A 22,310-nucleotide genomic window follows, 5' to 3' on the forward strand; every position below is an offset into this window, starting at 1 on the left:
CTACCCACCCGGGTAGTAACTTGTCCACCTACTACAGAACCCAACTGATTGATGTTCCACTGATACCGCTGGAATGAAAATCAGACACAGTATATAAAGGACAGGAGAACATTGTTGTCAGATTATCACCCATGTCATAAAAATAAAAATCTACTTCAATCGATTTTTAAAGAAGATAATCGTACTGTATCCCAGTGATACAACAATCACAGAGTCTTACAGTGAGTTGTTACTGGAATTCCTGACTTCCAAGCCATCCAATGGGAATTTTCCATCTCAAGCATTCTTTGTTAGAGCAGATATACTGAGGTGAGCTCAACAATAGAAATCCCTTGAGTGAATCTGCTCTGCCAGAGTTGGAATGTCCTTATGGAGTTGTCATAGATAAATCTGGATGAATTATTCCTACTTTCTTTAAGTCTATGGGCAAACATCACCACCATTTTTATCAGACATAAATAGTCCTGAGAGAAAAGTTTAAATGGTTTTCATGTGGCACAGAGTGATTGAAGTTTTCTAAAGATGACTGAAATGGAGGAGAAACATTATTTTCTGCCACAGAAAAATTGCATGAACATGACTGTATATGTGCATAAGGTTATATTCTTTAAAACAAAATGTATGTATAAAGAAAGGTATTTTATAAACTAAACATTTAGCTCAAGTTAATTATGAGATTGTAACAGATGCTGTACAATTGTTGGCAGGAGAGATTAGAACCACAGAAAATATGATTTTTGTCTTGTGTCATAATAGTGTCATTTAATTTTGCAAGTAGGAATTAGATTTTTAGGTTGACCCATGCCTACTCTAACTCCCACCTCCCAATATCTAATACAGGGTAATTATTATTGCTGCTGGACTTATTAATGCTGCTAAATATTAATTTCAATAGCACTGATTCTTCTAGATGAATTTTGCTCTAACAAATAATTCATTACCTTACGGTCCAACTGCAATCTCCTCATCTGCTATTTTCTGACATATGGCACAGGACATACTGTATGTGACTTGCAAGGTGTATCAAATGCCAATTATGAGGTTTCTGAACATGCTTGTTATGATTTGGGCAAAAGTAATTGTTGCATCATTTTTATAATCTAGAACCTAAAAGTGCATTAACCCACAGAGGCATCAAAGGAGCCAAAAAATGCTAGAAGGACAAATGGTGACTTTTTGGAAGTGAAAGTGAATTTTCTAGACATAAGATAATTCAGTCAATTGAAATTTTAAAGGCAAAAGAATCAAACTATGAATGATAAAACTATTTTGAAACACTTGCAAAGCTTACTTGTTTTCTCTGGCTCTGATTTTGAATTCATCCACAGTTTTCTTGAAAAGAGTTACAGTAAAGAGGGCACCCTCCATATCTTCAATGATCATTCTGCAAATCAGAGATGTTTTGTTTTAATTCAAATAAATTTAATAGGTTTGGAAACGATTTTGTCGTAAAAAGAACACATGGAAGAAATGAGAGGGAATTTTGCCAGGAATAGCTTTGAAAAAAATCCCCACCAGCATTTACAATCTGCACTTCACTGTGGTAAATGAAATGACAATATTGGAATTTTAAATGCTTCTAGGATAGGTTTGACAAGCACAGCATCCATTGTCAGCAATACATGATGTCGATCTATTTATGCAAAGGGTTCATTTTTGGAAGTGGCGTGTGATATTTATTTTCAAAAATTTATTACCATGTCTGAGTGTAGTTAAGCTCCAGTTAAAAAGACAAATCATGGGCCAAAAATGTGTTTGCACAACTCTTTCTTTAAAAAAAGCTGTGCTGAACAGTTGTAAATGTGCTTAATCCAGGGTGTTGCACTTTTTGCGTACATGTCTGACTGTCTTGGCGCCTGTTGGGAATACATCCCCTGAACCTTTTGTCAGGACTTCTTGTTTATCCCCAGCATTTTAAAAGCCATTAAAGGATAGCAATTTCCAGCTCTGTCTGATTCACAGATGGATGACTGGGAGAGCAAATCACTTTAAATGCTCAGGAGTGTAGTCTTCCTTATTGTTATCAGTGTTACCAACAACCACCACTCCAAGTTGATGGTATGCAATTTTCTAAATTGGTCATTCATTGTATCCATTTGAAGTAGCGAAAGTTCAAACCGTTGACGCTCAAGGAGATAGCAAAATCATATTTACCAGTTTTTACCAATTGTATACTTCTAGCTACCACTCTGCTGCTTGGAAATTCAACTGTATAATGATGCTCTTTGTAGCATTAAGCAAATGAAAAATATATTTTTGTCAGACAGAAAAATGATAAAGACAATTCCTGAGCCATTTTGCATTATTTTGGAAATTTGACTGGAACTTTGAGGTGTAAGTGCACGTGTGCCCTTTTGCAATTTCTCGTGTACGGCAATAACCCCCATCTTAGTCTGACCTTGCTCCCAACCCACCATCCTCATCACTGAAACTACGTCCCCATTTTCCCTACCTGTCTCCATTCACCCTTGGCCATTGGTCTGCTGCACAAGAAAACTGCAGATGCTGGAAATCTGGAGCAACACGCACAAGGTGCTGGAGGAACTCAGCAGGTCAGGCAGCATCTATGGAGGGAAATGAACAGTCAACGTTTCAGGCCAAGAACCTTCATCAGGGACTGGAATGAAAGAGGGCAGAAGCCAGAATAAAATGGTGGGGGAGAGAGGGGAACATGAGCTGGTGGGTGATAGGTGAATCCAGGTGAGAGGGGGAAGGTAGGTAGGTGGGGAAGGGGGGAAAAGCGGGAATGATATGAGAAGCTGGAGGAGGTGGTGGAAGAGGCAACAGCCTGAACAAGGGCTGACAGTCTACTGTCCTCTCCTATCTGATTCCATCTTGTTCAGCCTTTGCCTCTTCCACCTATCACCTCCCAGCTTCTCACATCATTCCCACCCCTCCCCCGCACTTACCTACCTTCCGCCTCTCACCTGGATTCACCTAGCACCTACCAGCTCGTGTTCCTCCCCCTCCCCCTCCACCCTTTTATTTTTGCTTCTGCCCTCTTTCGTTCCAGTCCTGATGAAGGGTCCGGACCCGAAGCGTCGACTGTTCATTTCCCTCCATAGATGCTGCCTGACCTGCTGAGTTCCTCCAGCACCTTGTGCGTGTTGCATTGGATCTGTTAGTTGTCAAATTTTACAATACCCCCTCCACTTTGAATCTGCCAGTCCTAATCCACCCTCCCTTTTACCCATCCTCCTCCTCATCCACTGCCCCAGCATCACCATCATCCAAACTACAGGTCCCGATACGTCCTCTACCTATCATTATCCATACTGCTGGTCCTGATCCTCTTCTTCCGCCTCCTTACTCCCTCCCATCATCCAAACTGATGGTTGAAATCCATCATCCCTTCTCACGTCAACGAAGCTGCACAGCTCCAATCGTGCCCCTAGCCACTGACCATCCTCAGCCTGGCCTCCAGAAAGAAGACCAGGAGGCACATTTTTGATGCTAAGAAATTTCAAAGCTCTGATCAGGTGCACCTGAAACAGTCCTTGGTGGTCTGTTACTGGGCTCATCCTGTGAACCCATTGGGGTGCACTAGAATGTGTGCTTTGTGTAGTCTTCATTTTTAAATCTTTCTTTTCCTTCCCTATTTTACATCGCCACACATGCTATGCCATTGCCCAAAATTCATAAAGATAGAACTGAATATTTACCAAACGTAATGATAAATACTAGAACCAATTAACTAACAACATCTACAAAGTTGGAATAAAAACAGGCAGCATCTGTGGAAAGAAAAATGGTTAATATTTCACATCAAAGACCCTTCAGACTTTTAGCATTTCAGTCATTTCAGATTTTCAGCTTTTGAGACTTTTTGATTTCCATCTGCTAAGTTGGACATGCTTACACAAACTGAAGTTTTAAAAGTTATTGTGTGGTTAGTTGCTAAAAGTGCAAGTTTTTGGTGACGTAGGTGGGAAAACAGCACTACCAGGAACCGGGCAGGTAACTGCTTATTGCATAATTAAGAGGATGTTTATGCCAGGAATGCTTATGCCAGGCATTCTGTTGCGTGTTTAATGAAAATAAGGGCAACTTTATGCCTTTTGGTGCATTTCAATGATGAGGCAGACAGCAAAACGCCATTTTAATGAGTTTAATAGTGGAACTTATGGGTAATATCATTTATCTGCTCTTTACCTAAACTTGCTGAACCATTCACACATGAACAACAGTGAGCATCATTGGCTTCAGAGTTATTTAGCAAATACGATCTAGTGCATTATTATAAAGAAACAACTTATTTTTGGAGTTATAATTAAAATAATTACAACAGTAGATTCAATGAAAGTAAAAATCAAACACTTGCACTCCTAATGATACTCATTAGAAGGTATATGTACATACAAAATACTGCACATACTGTATATCCAACTTTACTGGAATTTTCCATCCACTTATAGTGCACTAAGGTAAAATTCCATTCCTATGCCTCAAGCCTGGTTCTGAAGTGCACGTGATAATACAACAGTCAAAGTTAATTATTCCTATGTGTAGTCCCTTCAGCATGCATAAATAAGTCCTAGTTTAGGAAAAGAGTCCTTTTGATTATATTTGCAAATTGTATATTCAATAAAAATAAAACAGTTATCAAAGATAACAAAGATATCTATAAGTAAATAAATAGAACACAGCAATAGTTAATCTGCCTACCAATCACGCTGATGATTCTTTACCCCCAGCAATGATTAGCAGAGTGAAATATAAATAGTCTGCTTTGCAGAGTGCACCTTGTATTCATTTAGCTTAGAAGTGAAGTAATAATTAAAAAAAGACAAATTACTGGTAGTCAATGGTTAACAGTACCTGGGTTTCAATTAAATAAATTTTTCTGCCTTTGATTTGCCCTTTTCTGAGCAATATATATAGGAACACCAGTACAGGAAGCTGATCCCAGTTATGTTGAAGAGAACAACAGGGACTATTATAACAAATGTACCTGCAGATAGCCAAGGTTTATTTTTACAATGGATAATAGTGGCCCTGGATTTTAACTCCCTCATTACCTTCATGACTCCTCTCAACTCACAAAGTATGAGGAAGGGTTGAATAAGGCTTAAAATATCAGATATGGCACTCAATGCAATGGCAGACCTTTAATTTTTTTTATCATTCAAGGGACATGAGCTCACCGACTGAGCCAGCATTTAGTTACCAATCCCTAGTTGGTGGGGCTGAGATGCCTTCTTGAACCAAGCAGCCCTGGTGAGGTGTGGTATACCCACGTGCTGTTAGCGGAAGGAGTTCAAGGATTATGCTTATAAGGGAGGTGGGGACTACATTACAGGTGACCCCCATGTTACCCGGGGGGGGGGGGGGGGGGGGGGGTGGCTGTGCTTCCTAGAGAATGGTCCACATCGCAATTTTCCATAACATGAAGCTGCGTCATATGCACATGCATCAACAAATAAAAGTTGAAAAGAAAATTGTTTATTTACCTTTTTTCCCATATAAATTCCATGAGAGTGAATTTTATTCCATATCTCAAACTTTGTGTAGTGGTACGTGATTTTTGGTAAGGGTGAATATCTGTTACCCGAATGGCTATAACGTGGGTTCACCTGTACTGCTTACACCAAAGTTGTAGCACAACGACATCAGGAGTGCTATGACTTGTAATTAACAGTGAGGTCTGAGCTCCATCAAGACACAAGCATCTTCTTAGAATAAGCAACTCTCTTTAACACACCTACTGGTTTAAGCCCCTGAAGGAAACCTTCTGGTCTCTCTCAAAGTACCACACCAGCCAGTATGGCCGAATACTGACTACAAGAAACCCCAACTCCTCCCTAACCAGAGCTCTCACACAAGAGGCCAATCTTGCCCTCTCTTCTGATTACCAACTCCACCCCTTGACCTCTTCTCTCCCAGTATCAAGGAAGCCAGCTGTAGCTCCTTGCTGTAAGAATATCCTCTCACCACTATTTGGCCAGCTTGTGGGTGGTATGTGGGATACCTGATGTTAATGCAACCCTGGCATCACCTAGGACTGGATCTTCACATCCCTAATTTTACTGTTTCTTTTGCCATTTTTCAGCCTCCTCACAAAGTTTAAGACATGGAAATACAAAGCCAGGTAAGTAATTCCCATGCTCAATTAATCAAATACAACTCCAATTACAGCTCAAGAATGGTAAATAATAGTATACCAGGCCATTTGCTTTTCTGCTGCTCAATAAAACTCATTCAAAATCTAATTACGCAATTCCTGACAAGATAGTTTGGACCTGGGTTTAATTTTTCTTTGTAAATACAAAGTATGCACCATTTCTTTCCTTATTGTTCTCCATCATAAACTTCCCATCCTCCACCCACTTCACACCCTTGCCACCAAACAAGCCTATCTGCTTCCCATCCTGCAATTAACACTCCTTCACCAAGACTGTGACCTTCCATCGACCACCTCAGCCTCCACTTGATTGGATCACCTACCCCTCCACAATCATCATCCCATATCTCTTCCAGACCTATAAAGAGCTCGCAAGAAGCCTACTCTCCCACAGGCCAACAGACTGCCCTAAATCTCCATTCATTTCAGGTGCCCCCACCTGCACACCTTCCAACTTCTCAATTATCCTCCAAGCTCCTTGGTCTCCTCTCTTGGCCCCAATCTCTACTATGCCTCTCCCTCATGATTCCCACTCCCAACTCTGTCAATTCCTTCTCAATCCAGCCTCACTCTCCTCCCCAATCCCAAATTCCTTTCCTCCCCTTGATCTCCACTCCTTCTCCACCATCAATTTCCCCTTTAGCTTCTTCTCCCTGCTCACCGTCTCTCCCGTTTTCCTCTGCATCTCCTAGCTACAACCTGGTTTCATAGGTCTTAATTCTTGCCTCCCTGCCAACTATACCCTCAATTTTGAGTCAATAAACTTTGAATGAACTCCCACATTAACTTTCACAGGATGTCTAAAGAAAAACAGTAGTTGCAGGATTCATGGTCACAACACCGCACTCCCATTCCCTCTCCACATGTATAAATGCCATGGCCTCCCACAAGAAACCGATGGGCCATTGAATCTCATCTAGGCCTACGTTTTTACATATAATTACAAATTATCATTCAGTTGAAACAATTAAATTATATGTAGTTTGATTAATGAACTTCCTTATGTGATAAATACACAAAACATCTTTCAGCTTTCAGAAATTATCCTTACTTGGTTGATCGAGGAACCCACCATTCAGACAGGGACTCGTACGTCTTTTGCCAGGAAACGTAATTGGACCTAATGCATAATGACAATGATACACATAGTAACTCGTTATAAAAGCATTGAATAACACCATCAAAACTTTAACTTCACTAACGATGTGGACACTTACTTTGGGACAAAAGCCAGAAGAGTTGTGAGATATTCTGAATCTAACACAAAGTCTTCCTTATTTTACGATGTCTGCTAAGGTACGGGTCAAAAGACTACCCCTGGAGAAACACAATGGAGAAAATCAGAGAATTTATTGGTGAATGTAAGATCCAGAGAGCTGATTGTTCTCTTTGCACAGTAACAACAACAATTGTCTCCTTTCATTTAACCACTTTGACTTTTAACTGTAAGCATAGCTCACTTTGTGTAACAGAATAACCAGATTCCAGTGAAATTAACTTCAACATCCCTCTCATCTTCAGCACAATGTTTAATTGTGAGACAGCTTTGTTCATAAACAGTTAATGGAAGTGTACACCAATCTAAACTAACACACATTTAGGGAGTTCCAGATCTCTGCCATCAACAAATTTCAGCCCATATGTGTACTTGTGATTCATGTCACTGATGTAAGACAGGCCAATAGAATGTCAACAGCCCATTTTATACATCACAGAATTCTCTTTACCATTAGCTTTCCTTCATTCAGAAACTCTGTATCATCCCACCTAATTCTCTACTGTACATTGACCACTTGTGCCTATCGGTTTTGGAAACTCTGCCCTGCTCCACCACCATCTAGTGAACTCTAGATTTTTGCATAACATTTTAGCAGGTGATAGAAATAAAACGGGAGAAAAAAAGGAAAGCTAAAGGCCACCAATACATGAAAAATCAGTAAGTTTTTGTTCTGAAATACTTGTTGAGTACATTAAGGATGTTGTTAACTCCCACCTAGTGTCTAGCCCCTCCAAAATATACTAGGCTGAATTAATACATTAAAACATATAACAAATTATCAAAGACAAAATCTACAAAATAATTAATAATATTCTGTTTAACAACATAACTAATAATATTCTGCTTAGAAAATCATGATAAACCACTTCTGAACACCTGACTAAATATATGGTGCAGTATTGATGTCCCAATCTTAGTATAATTCTTAACAGATATCAATATGAAATACAGTGACAGATGTACCTTGTCTCCGAGTCTTCTTTCTAAAATTTTATATTTCAGATCAGGATCAAATAGAGTTCCACATTAAAACAGTCATTTGCTTGTATACATTTCTGAGTTTAGCTCAGAAAATATATACAAATGGAAACTGGACCTATTATTGCCCATTTTTTTAAATGAAAATATGTCAAACTAAGATATGTAGAATATTCAATGCAATAACTAAAACTGGGTAATATAAAAAATCTGACACTTTCAAAGCTGACAACTGGGAATTGCAATTCTGATTAAATAGTACCCTGCAGCTTCATGTGTAAACTAGCAATAATTTTTTTTTGGAAGAAACATTAGTAAAGCTTCTCGAAATATATTTTGACTACAGTAAGAACTTTTTAAACACATGCAAGATTAATTTTCTTCCTTAGTGGGAAGAAGGAGATCACTGACAGCTTTGATTTGCTCATATGCTATACTTTATGCAGAATTTTCTTTCCAGTTTTAGGCAGAAAAGTAATTTGGCGAACTCCCTGCATCCATACTCGAGAATAAAACTTTTGTAGTGCATTGATATTTCCCAATCTCAAGAGTTTGTAATAACAAAAATTGCATTCACACTTCTGTTTTATTTTCCAGACATCTGGGATTTTCACTGCACAAAGATTTATTATGAAATTACACCATTTACATACACTGCTTTTCTTTCCAGATTTTGTAGATTTCCCTTTGTGTTGTTATATGTCATTGCACGAGACTTTAAGTCAGTATCAATCTGTGAAATTTGCTGAAAATAAGAAACATAATGGTTATATTTTTCAATTAAGCAATTATTTTTAAATTAAGTATATACAAGAATCAGATGGTAAACCTTTCTGTTGTATGCAAACTGATACAATTTTAGCCAGAAAAGTAAAAAGACCAGTATCCATCAAATTATATGAAAAATGCGTCATGTATCATGACACTGTAATGTAGCTGCTGGAGACAAAATGTTTTGTGACTTTTTTTTAATTTTACATGACTTGGGCACTATCCATGTCCATTGAAATGAAGAAAAATTGGGCATAAGATTGACAGAAATTTAACAACTGTGACTGGTGCTTGAATCCAGTTGACTAAATGATTGGAATGGGTGATAGCAATGGAGCAGTTTAGCTGTTTCCAGACAAGGTAGCCTCTCATCATCTATTTTGGTCCTAGTTGGCAAATAATTACAATGATTTCTATTGGCCAATTTGATAGTATTCAAATAGATTATAATGAAAATTAAAGATAGAGTGGTAGCCATTTTTAATTCTTGTATATGCATCACATAAGTTTATGTTATAAGAACCATTCTTTGACTAAAAATCTTCTGCCTTCTACTATCCTTCTATAATCACTTTAACTAACCAATTATTTAGTTATATTTTAGGTACATCTACAGCACATTAAAATTAGAAGGGGAAATCCATAGGTAAGAATGGTTAAATTATTAATAGAGACATAAACATCAAAAATATTGTCAATATTAAAGTACAAATACTCGAGATATAAAAATGTTACTGTAATATATTATCTTAATTAATATGCATCTTAAATGGAATACTGCTTCTGTTTAGATAATGGAGGGGGAATATCCATAGGCTAATATTGCTAATGGAAATTTCTAAATTGTAATTTCTCATTCATATAGATACACTTCATGGAAAAACTAATTGTGTCTGTGTAATGATCAGCATGTTATGTATGTTGCTATACTGGAAGCTGCTTGGTGGTTTGGTAGATGAGATGATGGTGTGAATTGGGTTTGCACACACACCCACAGGCAGAGTAAGGTTCTGAGGAGGTACCACAGTAAATTAGATCTGCATTTCCTAATAGGCAGTTTCGGAATGATATCAACTGGATAGGCCACCAAAATGCCCTCTTCAGCAGGAGTAAGAAGCGACAGCTCACCGGCGGAGTTGTACTCGGCTCTGTGGGACTGGATGGGCCCCGACCTGCTGGAAGTGTACAACGCTATGCGTCGAGCTGGCAGCATGTCAGAGTCCATGAGGAAGGGTACCATTACCCTCATCTACAAGCAGAAGGGGGAGAGGGAGGACATCAGGAATTGGAGACCCATCTCACTGTTGAATGTGGATTATAAGATCCTGTCCAAGGCGATCGCCAACAGGGTCAAGTCTGCTCTGGGACAGGTGATCCACCCGGACCAAACCTGTGCTGTACCTGGCAAGAAGATCTTTGACAGCCTGGTGCTGCTCAGAGACACGATCACCTACGTGCAGGACAGAGGGGTGGACATCTGCCTGGTCAGCTTGGACCAGGAGAAGGCCTCCGACAGGATATCACACACGTACATGTTGGACGTGCTCTCCAAACTGGGCTTTGGGGAGGGACTCAGGAATTGGATCCAACTGCTCTACACAGACATCCGTAGCACAGTCCAAATAAATGGGTGGGAAACAGACAGTTTCCCCATCAAGTCTGGAGTCAGGCAATGCTGCCCTCTCTCCCCTGTCTTGTTCGTATGCTGTATAGAACCCTTTGCCGAATCCATCAGGAAGGTGAGAGCATCAGACGGGTGACGTTGCCAGGCAGCGGGGGCACCCAGGTGAAAACCTCCCTGTACATGGATGACGTCGCCGTCTTCTGCTCAGACCCGAGGTCAGTCGGCATATTGTTCAGCATCTGTGACCGGTTTGAGTCGGCATCAGGGGCCAGAGTCAACCGTGTGAAGAGCGAGGCCATGCTCTTCAGCAACTGGCCCGACCGAGCCAACGTCCCCTTCACCGTCAGGCCTCACTATCTGAAGATGCTGGGGATCTGGTTCGGAGGGGCCGGGGCGTGCAACAAAAATTGGCGGGAGTGGATTGGGAAGGTGAAGCAGAAACTGGGACTGTGGGAACGGCGCTCCCTATCGATAACTGGGAAGAACCTGGTCATCAGGTGTGAGGTGCTCTCAGGGCTGCTGTACTTGGCCTGTTCCTCGCTCCTCCGGCTTGGAAATCACCCGTGCCGTTTTCCCGTTCATCTGGGGATCCAAGATGGAGCGGGTCCGACGGGTCACCATGCACACGTCCCTGGACAATGGGGGTAAAGGTGTCCCCAGTGTCACCCTCATGCTGATGACCACCTTCGTCTGTGGCTGCATCAGGCTCTGCGTGGAACCCAAGTACGTGGGCACCAAGTGTCACTACGTACCGAGGTCCTACCTGTCCCGGCTGTTGCGAAGGATGGGCCTGGCCCCGTGGCCACACGGCGTCCCAGTCAGCTGGACGTTGCCGCACTACCTGTCCTTCGTGGAAAAGTTCTTCTGGAGCAACCCCTTGGACCATAAGTCCATCAGGAAGTGGTCAGCACAGAACATCCTGCAGACACTGCAGGAGAAGGAGTCGATGGATACTGTGGGGTGGTTCCCTGAGCAGACTGTCCAGACTATCTGGCAGAATGCCTCATCGCCAGAACTCACCAACAAGCACCAAGACCTCGCTTGGCTGGCGGTGAGAGGGGCCCTCCCAGTAAGATCCGTCCTGCACGGTTGGGGCATCACCCCCAGTGCGCGCTGCCCCCGGGAGGACTGCGCTGGGGACGAGACGGTCGCCCACCTCTTTGCGGGCTGTGGGTTTGCGAGGAGGGTGTGGCGAAAGATGCAAGGGTCCTTGTCACGTTTCATCCCAAGCAGCAGCATAACAGAGGATTCTCTGATCTACAGGCTGTTCCTGGGGACACACACAGAGACGGACATCAGCTGCTGCTGGAAGGTCATCAACTCGGTGAAAGACGCCCTTTGGTCTGCCCGAAAATTGTTGGTCTCCCAGCACTGCGAGATGTCCGTAGGGGAATGCTGCCGACTGGCATATTCCAGGCTGCAGGAGTACGTGCTGAGGGACGCACTGAAGCTGGGTGCAGCCAGCGCGAGGGCTCGGTGGGGAAGGACGACAGTTTAGGGTTCTTCTGCCACTGGAGAGGGAGGGGCAGGGTCAGGCGAGGAAGCCGCTCAAATGTTGTAAAGATGGGATTGGGGTATCACCTCAGGGAGCCACACGTGTGGCATCGGTGCTGTGTTTTTTATATATAAAAGGTAACACTAAGAATTGAACTATACACGAATGTAAAGGATTGAACTGTTTTTATTATTGTATATAGTTTCCTTTATTATGAATAAAGTTTATTTTGTTTAAAAAAAAATTTTGGTTGGCTAAAAGAGAAGGGTCTGAAGAGCATACCTAACCTTCAGAAAAACAAGTTTAAGCAAACATCTGACACTTTTTAAGAGATAACTAGATAATTTTCTGTGACATTGTGCATGTGGAGTTAAGATCTGTACAATTATCTAAGTGTTCCTAAAGATAGCCATCAGTACAAAACCTAAAGAATTAGAGAAAAGCTGCCATAATAATAACATGCAAATTAAAGATTAACACACATAAAGTTCTGAATTTAAATTGCAACGGAGTAACTGCATACTATACTATCGTAACATGCATGACCACTCAATCACAACAATGGGTTACAAATAAACAGTGCAGCACAGGCATCAGCAGGAGAGGCTGCACTTGGAGGACTGTGTACAGTTTTGGTCGCCCTTTTAAAGAGAAGACGTGGTTAAACTGGAAAGAGTGCAGAGAAGATCTATAAGGCTGTTGCCAGGACTAGAAGGCCTGAGTTATAGGGAGAGGTTGTCCAGGCTAGGTCTTTACTCCTTGGAATATAGGAGAATGAGGGGTGACCTTCTAGAAATGTGTAAAATTATGAGAGGCATAGATAAAGTGGATGGTAACAGTCTTTTCCCCAGGGTAGGGGAGTCCAAAACTAGGGAGCATAGATTTAGGGTGAGAAAGGTTTGAAAGGGACCTGAGGGGAAACTTTTTCACGAAGAGGGTGGTGAGTATATGGAATGTGCTGCCAGAGGAAGTGGTTGAGGCAGATACAATAGTATCATTTAAGAAGTGCTTGGAATAGGTACATGGAGGAGCAGGACTTGGAGGGGCAGTTCTTGGAGGGATATGGGTTGAATGCGGGAAATTGGGACTAGCTGGGTGGACACCATGGTCGGCATGGACTTGTTGGGCCAAAGGGCCTGTATCTGTGCTGAATTGCTCTAGGACTCTATGACTTTAAAAATAAAAGTAGTCATAAAACACTACCACCAAATCAGCAGGCACTTTCAAATTAATATATTATAAGAGAACTCTGAATGGAAAATCATGTACTATTCAATAAATGAATTATCGGAAACAAAGGACTTTTTAAAAAAGAAAGATGCATTCAGTACCAGTAAATTAATGAATAAAGTACTTGCCATCAGAAAACCAGTAAGTCAGTACAGCAAGCAGGCACAACCCACACAACTGAATCAACAAATGAATGGAGAAACATGAATCCACTTGCGTTGCCACGTTTCTGAAGCTTTCCTTACTGACCAGTAGGATCTTGCTGACAGCCAAATATAAAGTTAAAACTTACAGCTGACAACAGGAGTGATGACTGAATGGACTCCGAGCTGCAAATTGATATCTAGATTACGTTTTGGAGCAGAGATTGATTGAGGGAAGACTGGTTAAGATGAGCAGAAGTAGTGAAGAACACCAGATAAGTCTGAGGGAGCACATAAATGACACAAATAACAGGGCTAATGGCTGAAACAGGATATAAGGCTGAATGAACAAACAAGTGGAACAAGATATACAGAAGTCAGAAATGTTCACAGAGGAATGGAAGAACACAAAAAGAATCGCATTAAAGGTTTCAAAAATGTGATGAAATAGCACATATGCAGCAGTACAAGGAATGGGCAAATGGCTAAGAATTGTAACAATGGAAAAGGGGCAGGGGGGCAAGAAAAGATATAATGATGCCACCCAGTGGCCAGAGTATTTAACTACATCATAACAGTAAATGTTGCAAAAGCATTTATGATTATATTTAATTATGGCGATATAATTCAATTTTGACTGACGCACAAATGGGTAGCAGAAGATTGGCACTAGATATACACCCTAATTGATTTTCTTTTTCCAAGTCAAGATATGTGTTTTTTGAATTGCTGTCATGCACTCCTACCAGAGTTGAATTTTATTCGCATTTGCTTGACATTGCACATGGTGAGATCAATACTTTAGCAAAAGTATCACAAAATCAGCAAACAAGAACTAAGATCCTGAATTACATGGCTTACACACGATTGTTGATGTAAATGTAGTAAACAAATTTGATTTATGTGGACATTTCACTAAATTTGACTAATAAATGTTTCTAAATTTCAATCAATACTGAATCTCACCTTGTTAATGACTTCTGTTATGTTTTGAAGTGACTGTTTTATAGGATATTTAGCCATGTCCCACTGAAAATGTGTCACGTATCTATGAAGGTCAACTAAAGGTAAAAAGCAACAATGAAATTATTGATGTAATAGATGTTCCTTCATTTATACATAACAATTCACACATCATTATAGTGCCACAAACAAAAGCAACTCAATAAGTCTATATATATTCTCCAAATAAAAATTTAAAATATTTTATGTTCGTACATCATGGATATTATAAAGCTGAAGCCTGCTTAAATGCTTGACTGTACTTCTCCTTTCTTAATTCACTTATCAGAGCATACAGGAGGTAAATTAATGCAGTTTCTCTTTACCTTTATTAATCTTATAAGTACAAAAGAAGATATTTGGTGGGTTTCTGAAAACTTCTAATAGTGAGCACAACTTTTGGCTTGGTCTCCTACCACAATCAATTATGACCATGCCAGATCTGAAGAAGGAAAACAATACTAACACCTGCACAAAATCCTGCTGCTTCCCCCCCCCCTCCGCCCCCCCCCCGTATTCCAAATGATTACAAGTGCATCTTTACATCAGAACAATCCACTTAAAACCCAAATGGAACTAATATGGATCTTCATTTCTAATTAAAATATCAAAGGGTAAGGGAAATGGTTCCAAAATATCTCTTGATCATTTTTACTGTCATAACGTCTGAACAAAATTATTTTTGTCATAGATTATGGTTAAGACTCTCCAAAGGGCTCTCACCTACTACTGAATTGTTTGATTGGCTACCTCAAAAACACTAACAGCAAAGAAGCAAACATCAAGGAAAAAAAATCAAAACAATTGCTTATTAGATGTTAAATATCCTTGCCTGTACCACAATATTAACTAGAAAACCTACACGTTTGTAACAATTATTTATACATTCATGTTTGGTGCTTTTGTTAAAATTTGTACTTCTGGAATAAGGTGAGTGTGCACAATTTGAAAAACCTATTGGATAAAATATGCATCCTCACAATTCTATGAGTTCTCTCATGAGTCTGCCTTAATGGAATTGATTTACAATATTAATACTCGCCTCGTTGCCTGACCTATTTGTTTCTATTACCTCCTCAGCCCTTTCTGGCTCTCAGTTCTGAAGAAAAGACATTAACCTGCGATATTAACTCCTGGTTTTCTCTCCATTAAAGTCACCTGAACATTTCCAGCATTTTTTATTTTGTTTCTGACTTCTGGCATTAGTGGCACTTTGCTTTTGGAGATAGACAACTTATTTGATAAAGATCATGGGGCTACTTCAATAGAAATTCTGAGGTCATTTAGTGACAATGAACAAGAGGTTTACTTAAAAAGCTTTTGTTATAATACTAGAAAGGAAGACTTGAATAACTGGTGCAGAACAGGTTTGTGAGAAATTTGCAATTAAATTTAGACACATAGTCAAAGTTTGAAGAGGCACGATTGATAAGGATAACATAATCTCGTTGCTGTCCTATGTACCAACAAAGTCTGGGATGAATTATGTACACTTAGTAAAGAAAGGAATGCATTGTATTCCATGCCAGCTAAGTCATGCAGGTGGAGGATCTGCACCAATGATAAGAATGCTGAAACAATGCAGAGTTCATTCAAAGTAACTGGAGGAGATGTCTGATTTCGACTAACAACAGAACATTCAGTAGAGGTCACTAATTGTTATCAAACCATTAAAAGGGATCTTTTGAAGCACAGTAAATACCAGCAGGAAGGCTCTGTGAATACTGCAACAATTTTTGTCTCCAGTGCAATAGGAAACAAGTAAATAATTGTGAACTTAGATTCACCCACTCCACGAAAAGTACTTAATTAATAAGCATAATATTCTGGAAAATAGTCCAGGTCTCCACTCAAAGAATCTGAGGCAACTTCCCGGATATTTTCATCCTGGGAAATACAATGGGAAATGAATAATAAACCTATAAAGCAACTTCCTCATGCTATTAAAATAAGTGATATATACTTGTTAGGGAACGCTGTTAGAAAATTGAAATGTCCTGGAAACTGACTCTCAAGTGAGCAAATTGTTCATCAAATGGGTAGCATAAACAGTCTGCAAGAACCTCACAGGAATACTACTTGGAGGGCACAGCCACAATACCATTGGGTTTGTCTTCTTAGCCTGTTGTTGTTAGCCTTCATTTAGCTACTTTCTCCACTCCACAAGTGATTCTGACTTTGGCTGTTGCTGCACTGTTTTCCTGTCTTGGAAAAATTCATGGGAAGTCTGATTGGTCTACCTTTTGGTGGAGGAGGAGGGAGCGCCAAAGAAAGCAGGAGAGCCCAGGATGTGTGAGAAGAGGAAGGTGGGAGATAGTGTGGATGAGACTGTACTTACACCAGTTCTAAACTGATATTTCCTACCCCTTATTTCACTGAGGTGCAATACATGAAGTGCTTTTGCTTCACTAGGAAGCCTGTCAGCTAATTATGTTATTTGCTGCAATGGTAACCGGTGTTTTAGACCAGGGCTTGGAAAGCCACAGTCTTCATTAACCTCGATTTTTATAGCAAAAGTTACTACTTGGTGCAGCAATTGGCATCAGCACTCTGGCTAAATCAGTGAGGTCACTGTGGCATTTGTTACGGACTCAGTGAAAGTCCCTTTAAGATAGAGAGTGTGTGTGTATGTGTGTGTGGGGCGTGCTTACGTCAATAGAAGATAAAGGACGTAATGACGTTGTTGAAGAAGGCAGAAGAAGAAGGAGAGAGAGAGAGAAGGGAGAGAGACACCAGCCTGCTTGTTTTCTCTATCGATGGATGAGAAACAATAACTGTGTTTGCCACTGAAACCCATGTATGGAAGTTGGAAGTAATCCGGTAGAGTTCACTTTGTTGCTGACCTGTAGAAGGAAAACAGGTATTGTGTGTGGACGACCACGGTTCGGATACTTTTCGGGGTGAGGAAGTCACTACCGAGTAAACACTGAAGTGTCGTTTGGGTTCCATCATGGAACATTTGGATTTCGTATTTACTCTCTCTATGTTTTTCTACATCTACATCTTATCTTCAGACAACGGTGGTTGTTGAAGAAACCCTTGCTCATGTTTCACCTTATGGCTTGCGGAACTGAACTTTAAGAACCATTCAGGAACTGGGAGTTTTGGACTTTGTCACACACACACACGACGAGTTTAGTTTTGGGGTTAACGTTCGAGGTTTAACATTTTTGAATTCTAACATACTAACATTTTTACTTTTATTTTACGTATTATCATAAGTAGTGATTAATAAAATAATTTTTAACACTGAATCATGCTCAGTGTGTTTCTTTTGTTGCTGGTTTGTGACACATTCTAGACCAAGAGCAGCACATACATCCTGTTCCTCAAGGCCAAGGTAAACCAAGGCAGGATGAGAGTGCAGTAGATTTTGCTCACATTGCAGGCTTACTAGAAAAGGGCTGTCATAGACTGCACATATTTCCCTGTGTGCACCCCAGTAACATCAAAAGAAAGGGGTGCCACTTCCCCTATCTGCAGCCTGTTTTTGGCTGCAGGTCTGTGCCTTGTTTTCTGGTGAGAATTGTGTTTCATTCATCTTCTAAGTGTCATGCCTATGGATCACCTTTATTTCAACAAAGCTGCCAATTCATAGTTTGGTCATTCAGCAAGACATATTCTATCGACATGGTTCATGTCCCCTGTCAGGAATCCAAGCACAAACACACAACATGCCATGCACAACCATCCTGTCATCAAAATATTTTTGAGGAGACCATCCAGGAGAATCTCTGTAATATATTCTAGACTTTGTTTCTGCTTTTTGGGTGGTCCGCTTCTTCACTACATAGAGACATCAACCCTTGACACCACGTGGCCAAAGGAAATGAAGAACTGTATGAATTGCATTGACTATCAGTAACTGCTAGAGCTCTTGGAGAATAACCAATACAGATTTCACCTGAACATTTCACTTGAACTGTCTTTCTCCTCTCCTCCCAAGTTCACCAATAATCCAGACAACATTTTAATTACCATGCCTTACAACCATGCCTGCAGAGGAGCATTAGAGGGATCTTGTCCTCAATTATTACAGGCCTCCCAACTGCTTAAAAAAATTGTTCTTTTATAGCACCTTTCCTGATCTCTTGTCCCAAAATGCCTTGCAGCCAATAAAGTACTACTAAAATGATCACAATTATAACATGGTAGGAGTTTCCACCCACAGAAACGGGCAGACTTCAAATAAACTGCATGGGTGTTACTCACTACATCTTTGATACAGGGATAGGGGATCCCAGTGTGAAACTCACACAGCTTCTGTGGCAATATGAGCAGGCATGGCAAACTCATGTGCCAGTTTTAGGTTATAGAAACATAGAAACGTAGAAAAACTACAGCACAATTCAGGTCCTTCGGCCCACAAAGCTGTGCCAAACATATCCCTACCCTAGAATTTACTAGGCTTACCCATAGCCCTGTATTTTATTCAGCTCCATGTACCTATCTAACAGTCTCTTGAAAGACCCTATCATATCCGCCTCCACCACTGCTTCCGGCAGCCCATTCCACGCACTCACCACTCTCTGAGTAAAAAACTTACCCCTGACATCTCCTCTATATCTACTCCCCAGCACCTTAAACCTATGTCCTCATTTCAGCCCTGGGGAAAAGCCTCTGACTATCCACCCGATCAATACTTCTCATCATCTCATACACCTCTATCAGGTCCCCCCCTCATCCTCCATCTCTCCAAGGAGAAAAGGGCGAGTTCCCTCAGCCTGCTTTCATAAGGCATGCTCCGCATTCCAGGCAGCATCCTTGTAAATCTCCTCTGCACCCTCTCTATGGCTTCCACATCTTTCCTGTAGTGAGGCGACCAGAACTGAGCACAATACTCCAAGTGGGGTCTGACCAGGGACCTATATAGCGGCAACAATACCTCTCAGCTCCTAAATTCAATTTCCTGATTGATGAAGGACAATACACCATATGCCTTCTTAACCACAGAGTCAACCTGCGCAGCTGCTTTGAGTGTCATATGGACTCGGACCCCAAGATCCCTCTGATCCTCCACACTGCTAAGAGTCCTACCATTAACACTATAGTTTGCCAACATATTTGACCTACCAAAATAAACCACTTTATATGTATCTGGGTTGAACTGCATCTGCCACTTCTCAGCCCAACTTTGCATCCTATCTATGTCCCTCTGTAACCTCTGACAGTCCTCCAAACTATCCACAACACCCCCAACCTTCGTGTCATCCGCAAACTTACTAACCCACCCCTCCACTTCCTCATCCAGGTCGTTTATAAAAATCACAAAGAGTAAGGGTCCCAGTACAGACCCCTGAGGTACACCACTGGTCACCAATCTGCACTCAGAATACGACCCTTCAACAACCACTCTTTGCTTTCTGTGGGTCAGTCAGTTCTGGATCCACACTGCAATGTCCCCTTGGATCCCATGTCTCCTCACCTTCTCCATAAGCCTTGCATGGGGTACCTTATCAAACGCCTTGCTGAAATCCATATACACTACATCTACTGCTTTCCCTTCATCGATGTGCTTAGTCACATCCTCAAAAAATTCAATCAGGCTCGTAAGGCAGGACCTGCCCTTGACAAAGCCATGCTGGCTATTCCTAATCATATTATACCTCTCCAAATGTTCATAAATCCTGCCTCTCAGGATCTTCTCCATCAGCTTACCAACCACTGAGGTAAGAATCACCGGTCTATAATTCCCTGGGCTATCCCTACTCCCCTTCTTGAATAAGGGAACAACAGCCGCAACCCTCCAATCTTCCGGAACCTCTCCCATCTCCATCGACGATGCAAAGATCATCGTCAGAGGCTCCGCCATCTCCTCCCTCGCCTCCCACAGCAACCTGGGGTACATCTCATATGGTCCCAGTGACTTATCTAACTTGATGCTTTCCAAAAGTTTCAGCACTACCTCTTTCCTAATATCTACATGCTCAAGCTTTTCAGGCCGCTGCAAGTCCCCACTACAATCCCCTAGATCCTTTTCCATAGTGAATACTGATGTAAAGTATTCATTAAGTACCTCTGCTATTTCTTCCGGATCCATACACACTTTCCTACTGCTGCACTTGACAGGCCCTATCCTTTCGCATCTCATCTTCTTACTCTTCATATACTTGTTGAATGCCTTGGGATTTTCCTTAATCCTGCTCGCCAAGGCCTTCTCATGTCCCCTTCTGGCTGTCCTAATCTCTTTCTTAAGTTCCTTCCTTTTAGCCTTGTACTCTAACATTACCTAGCTCTCTGTACCTTCTGTATGCTTTTCTTTTCCTTTTGACTAGATTTATTATAGCCTTCATACACCACGGTTCCTGTATCCTCTCGTGACTCCCGTCTCATCGGAACATGTCTATGCAGAACTCCACACAAATACCCCCTGAATATTTGCCACATATCTTCCGTACTTTTCCCAGAGAACATTTGTTCCCAATTTAATCTTCCAAGTTTCTGCCTGAGAGCCTCATAATTCCCTTTACTCCAAGTAAACGCCTTTCTAGGCTGTCTGTTCCTATTTCTCTCCAGTGCTAATGTAAAGGAGAGAGAATTATGATCACTATCACCAAAATGTTCACCCACTGAGAGATCTGACACCTGACCAGGTTCATTTCCCAATATCAAATCAAGCACAGCCTCTCCTCTTGTAGGTCTATCTACATACTGTGTCAAGAACCCTTCCTGAACACACCTAACAAACTCCATCCTATCTAAACCCCTCACTGTCTGGAGATGCCAGTCGATGTTTGGGAAATTAAAATCCCCCATCACAACAGCTCTGTTATTCTCACACCTTTCTATGATCTGCTTCCCTATCTGCTCCTCAGTAACACTGTCACTATTGGGCGGCCTATAAAAAACACCCAGTAAAGTTATCGACCCCTTCCTGTTCCTAACCTCCACCCACAGAGACTCTGTCGACAATCCCTCCACAACGTCCACCTTTTCTGCAGCCGTGACACTCTCTGATCAACAGTGCCACTCCCCCACCTCTTTTGCCTCCCTCCCTGTCCTTCCTGAAACATCTAAAACCCGGCACTTGAATCAACCATTCCAGCCCCGGAGCCATCCAAGTCTCCGTAATGGCCACCACATCATAGCTCTAAGTATCGATCCAAGCTCTAAGCTCATCCGCCTTGTTCACAATACTCCTTGCGTTAAAATAGACACATCTAAAGCCTGTCTGAACACTTCCCTTCTCTATCACCTGCTTATGGTACTTACTCCTAGCTTCCTCTACTTGTGAGCCAAACACCTCATCCCCAGTCTCTCCAGTATGGATCCGCCCCCCAACAATGAACGCAGCAGCCAACATGCAGCTAACTAAATCACATTGGTTACATTAAAAGTAGAGTAAAACTCAAAGCATCACTAAATATTTTCAGGCACAATTACAAAAGGTCACATTGAGCATAAATGATTGCTCATCCATAGCAATGATCCAAATGTTTAAGGAATGTGAAACACCGAAGAATATAGCCATAGAATTGAGGCAAAATTATTACCAATGTTCAACTGGCAAGTTAGGTAAAGCATTATCTATCAATATTAAGTTTGTGAAATTTTCCCTCTTGCCTAAATTCCTGGTCTGCCTATATCTCATATTTAAGCAGCACGTCACTAAGCAAAACAAGATTGGGGGCTCAGCAACTTCAGGCAAATAATATCCTAATTCGTTT

The 22,310-nt window shown here is 41.2% G+C and overlaps 1 protein-coding gene across 1 annotated transcript in view; it reads right to left on the reverse strand.

Moving 5' to 3' along the window:
* LOC127575437 (V-type proton ATPase subunit C 1-B-like) overlaps positions 1–22,310 on the reverse strand; it is a 61,844-nt gene that overhangs the window by 33,947 nt on the left and 5,587 nt on the right. The window contains 6 exon segments of the mRNA XM_052025310.1: positions 1,292–1,384; positions 7,173–7,241; positions 7,339–7,397; positions 7,399–7,438; positions 9,032–9,123; positions 14,608–14,702. Coding sequence (XP_051881270.1) covers positions 1,292–1,384; positions 7,173–7,241; positions 7,339–7,397; positions 7,399–7,438; positions 9,032–9,123; positions 14,608–14,702 — 448 coding nt within the window.

The sequence above is a fragment of the Pristis pectinata genome, chromosome 10 (genome assembly GCF_009764475.1).
Source record: "Pristis pectinata isolate sPriPec2 chromosome 10, sPriPec2.1.pri, whole genome shotgun sequence".
Classification (NCBI taxonomy): domain Eukaryota; kingdom Metazoa; phylum Chordata; class Chondrichthyes; order Rhinopristiformes; family Pristidae; genus Pristis; species Pristis pectinata.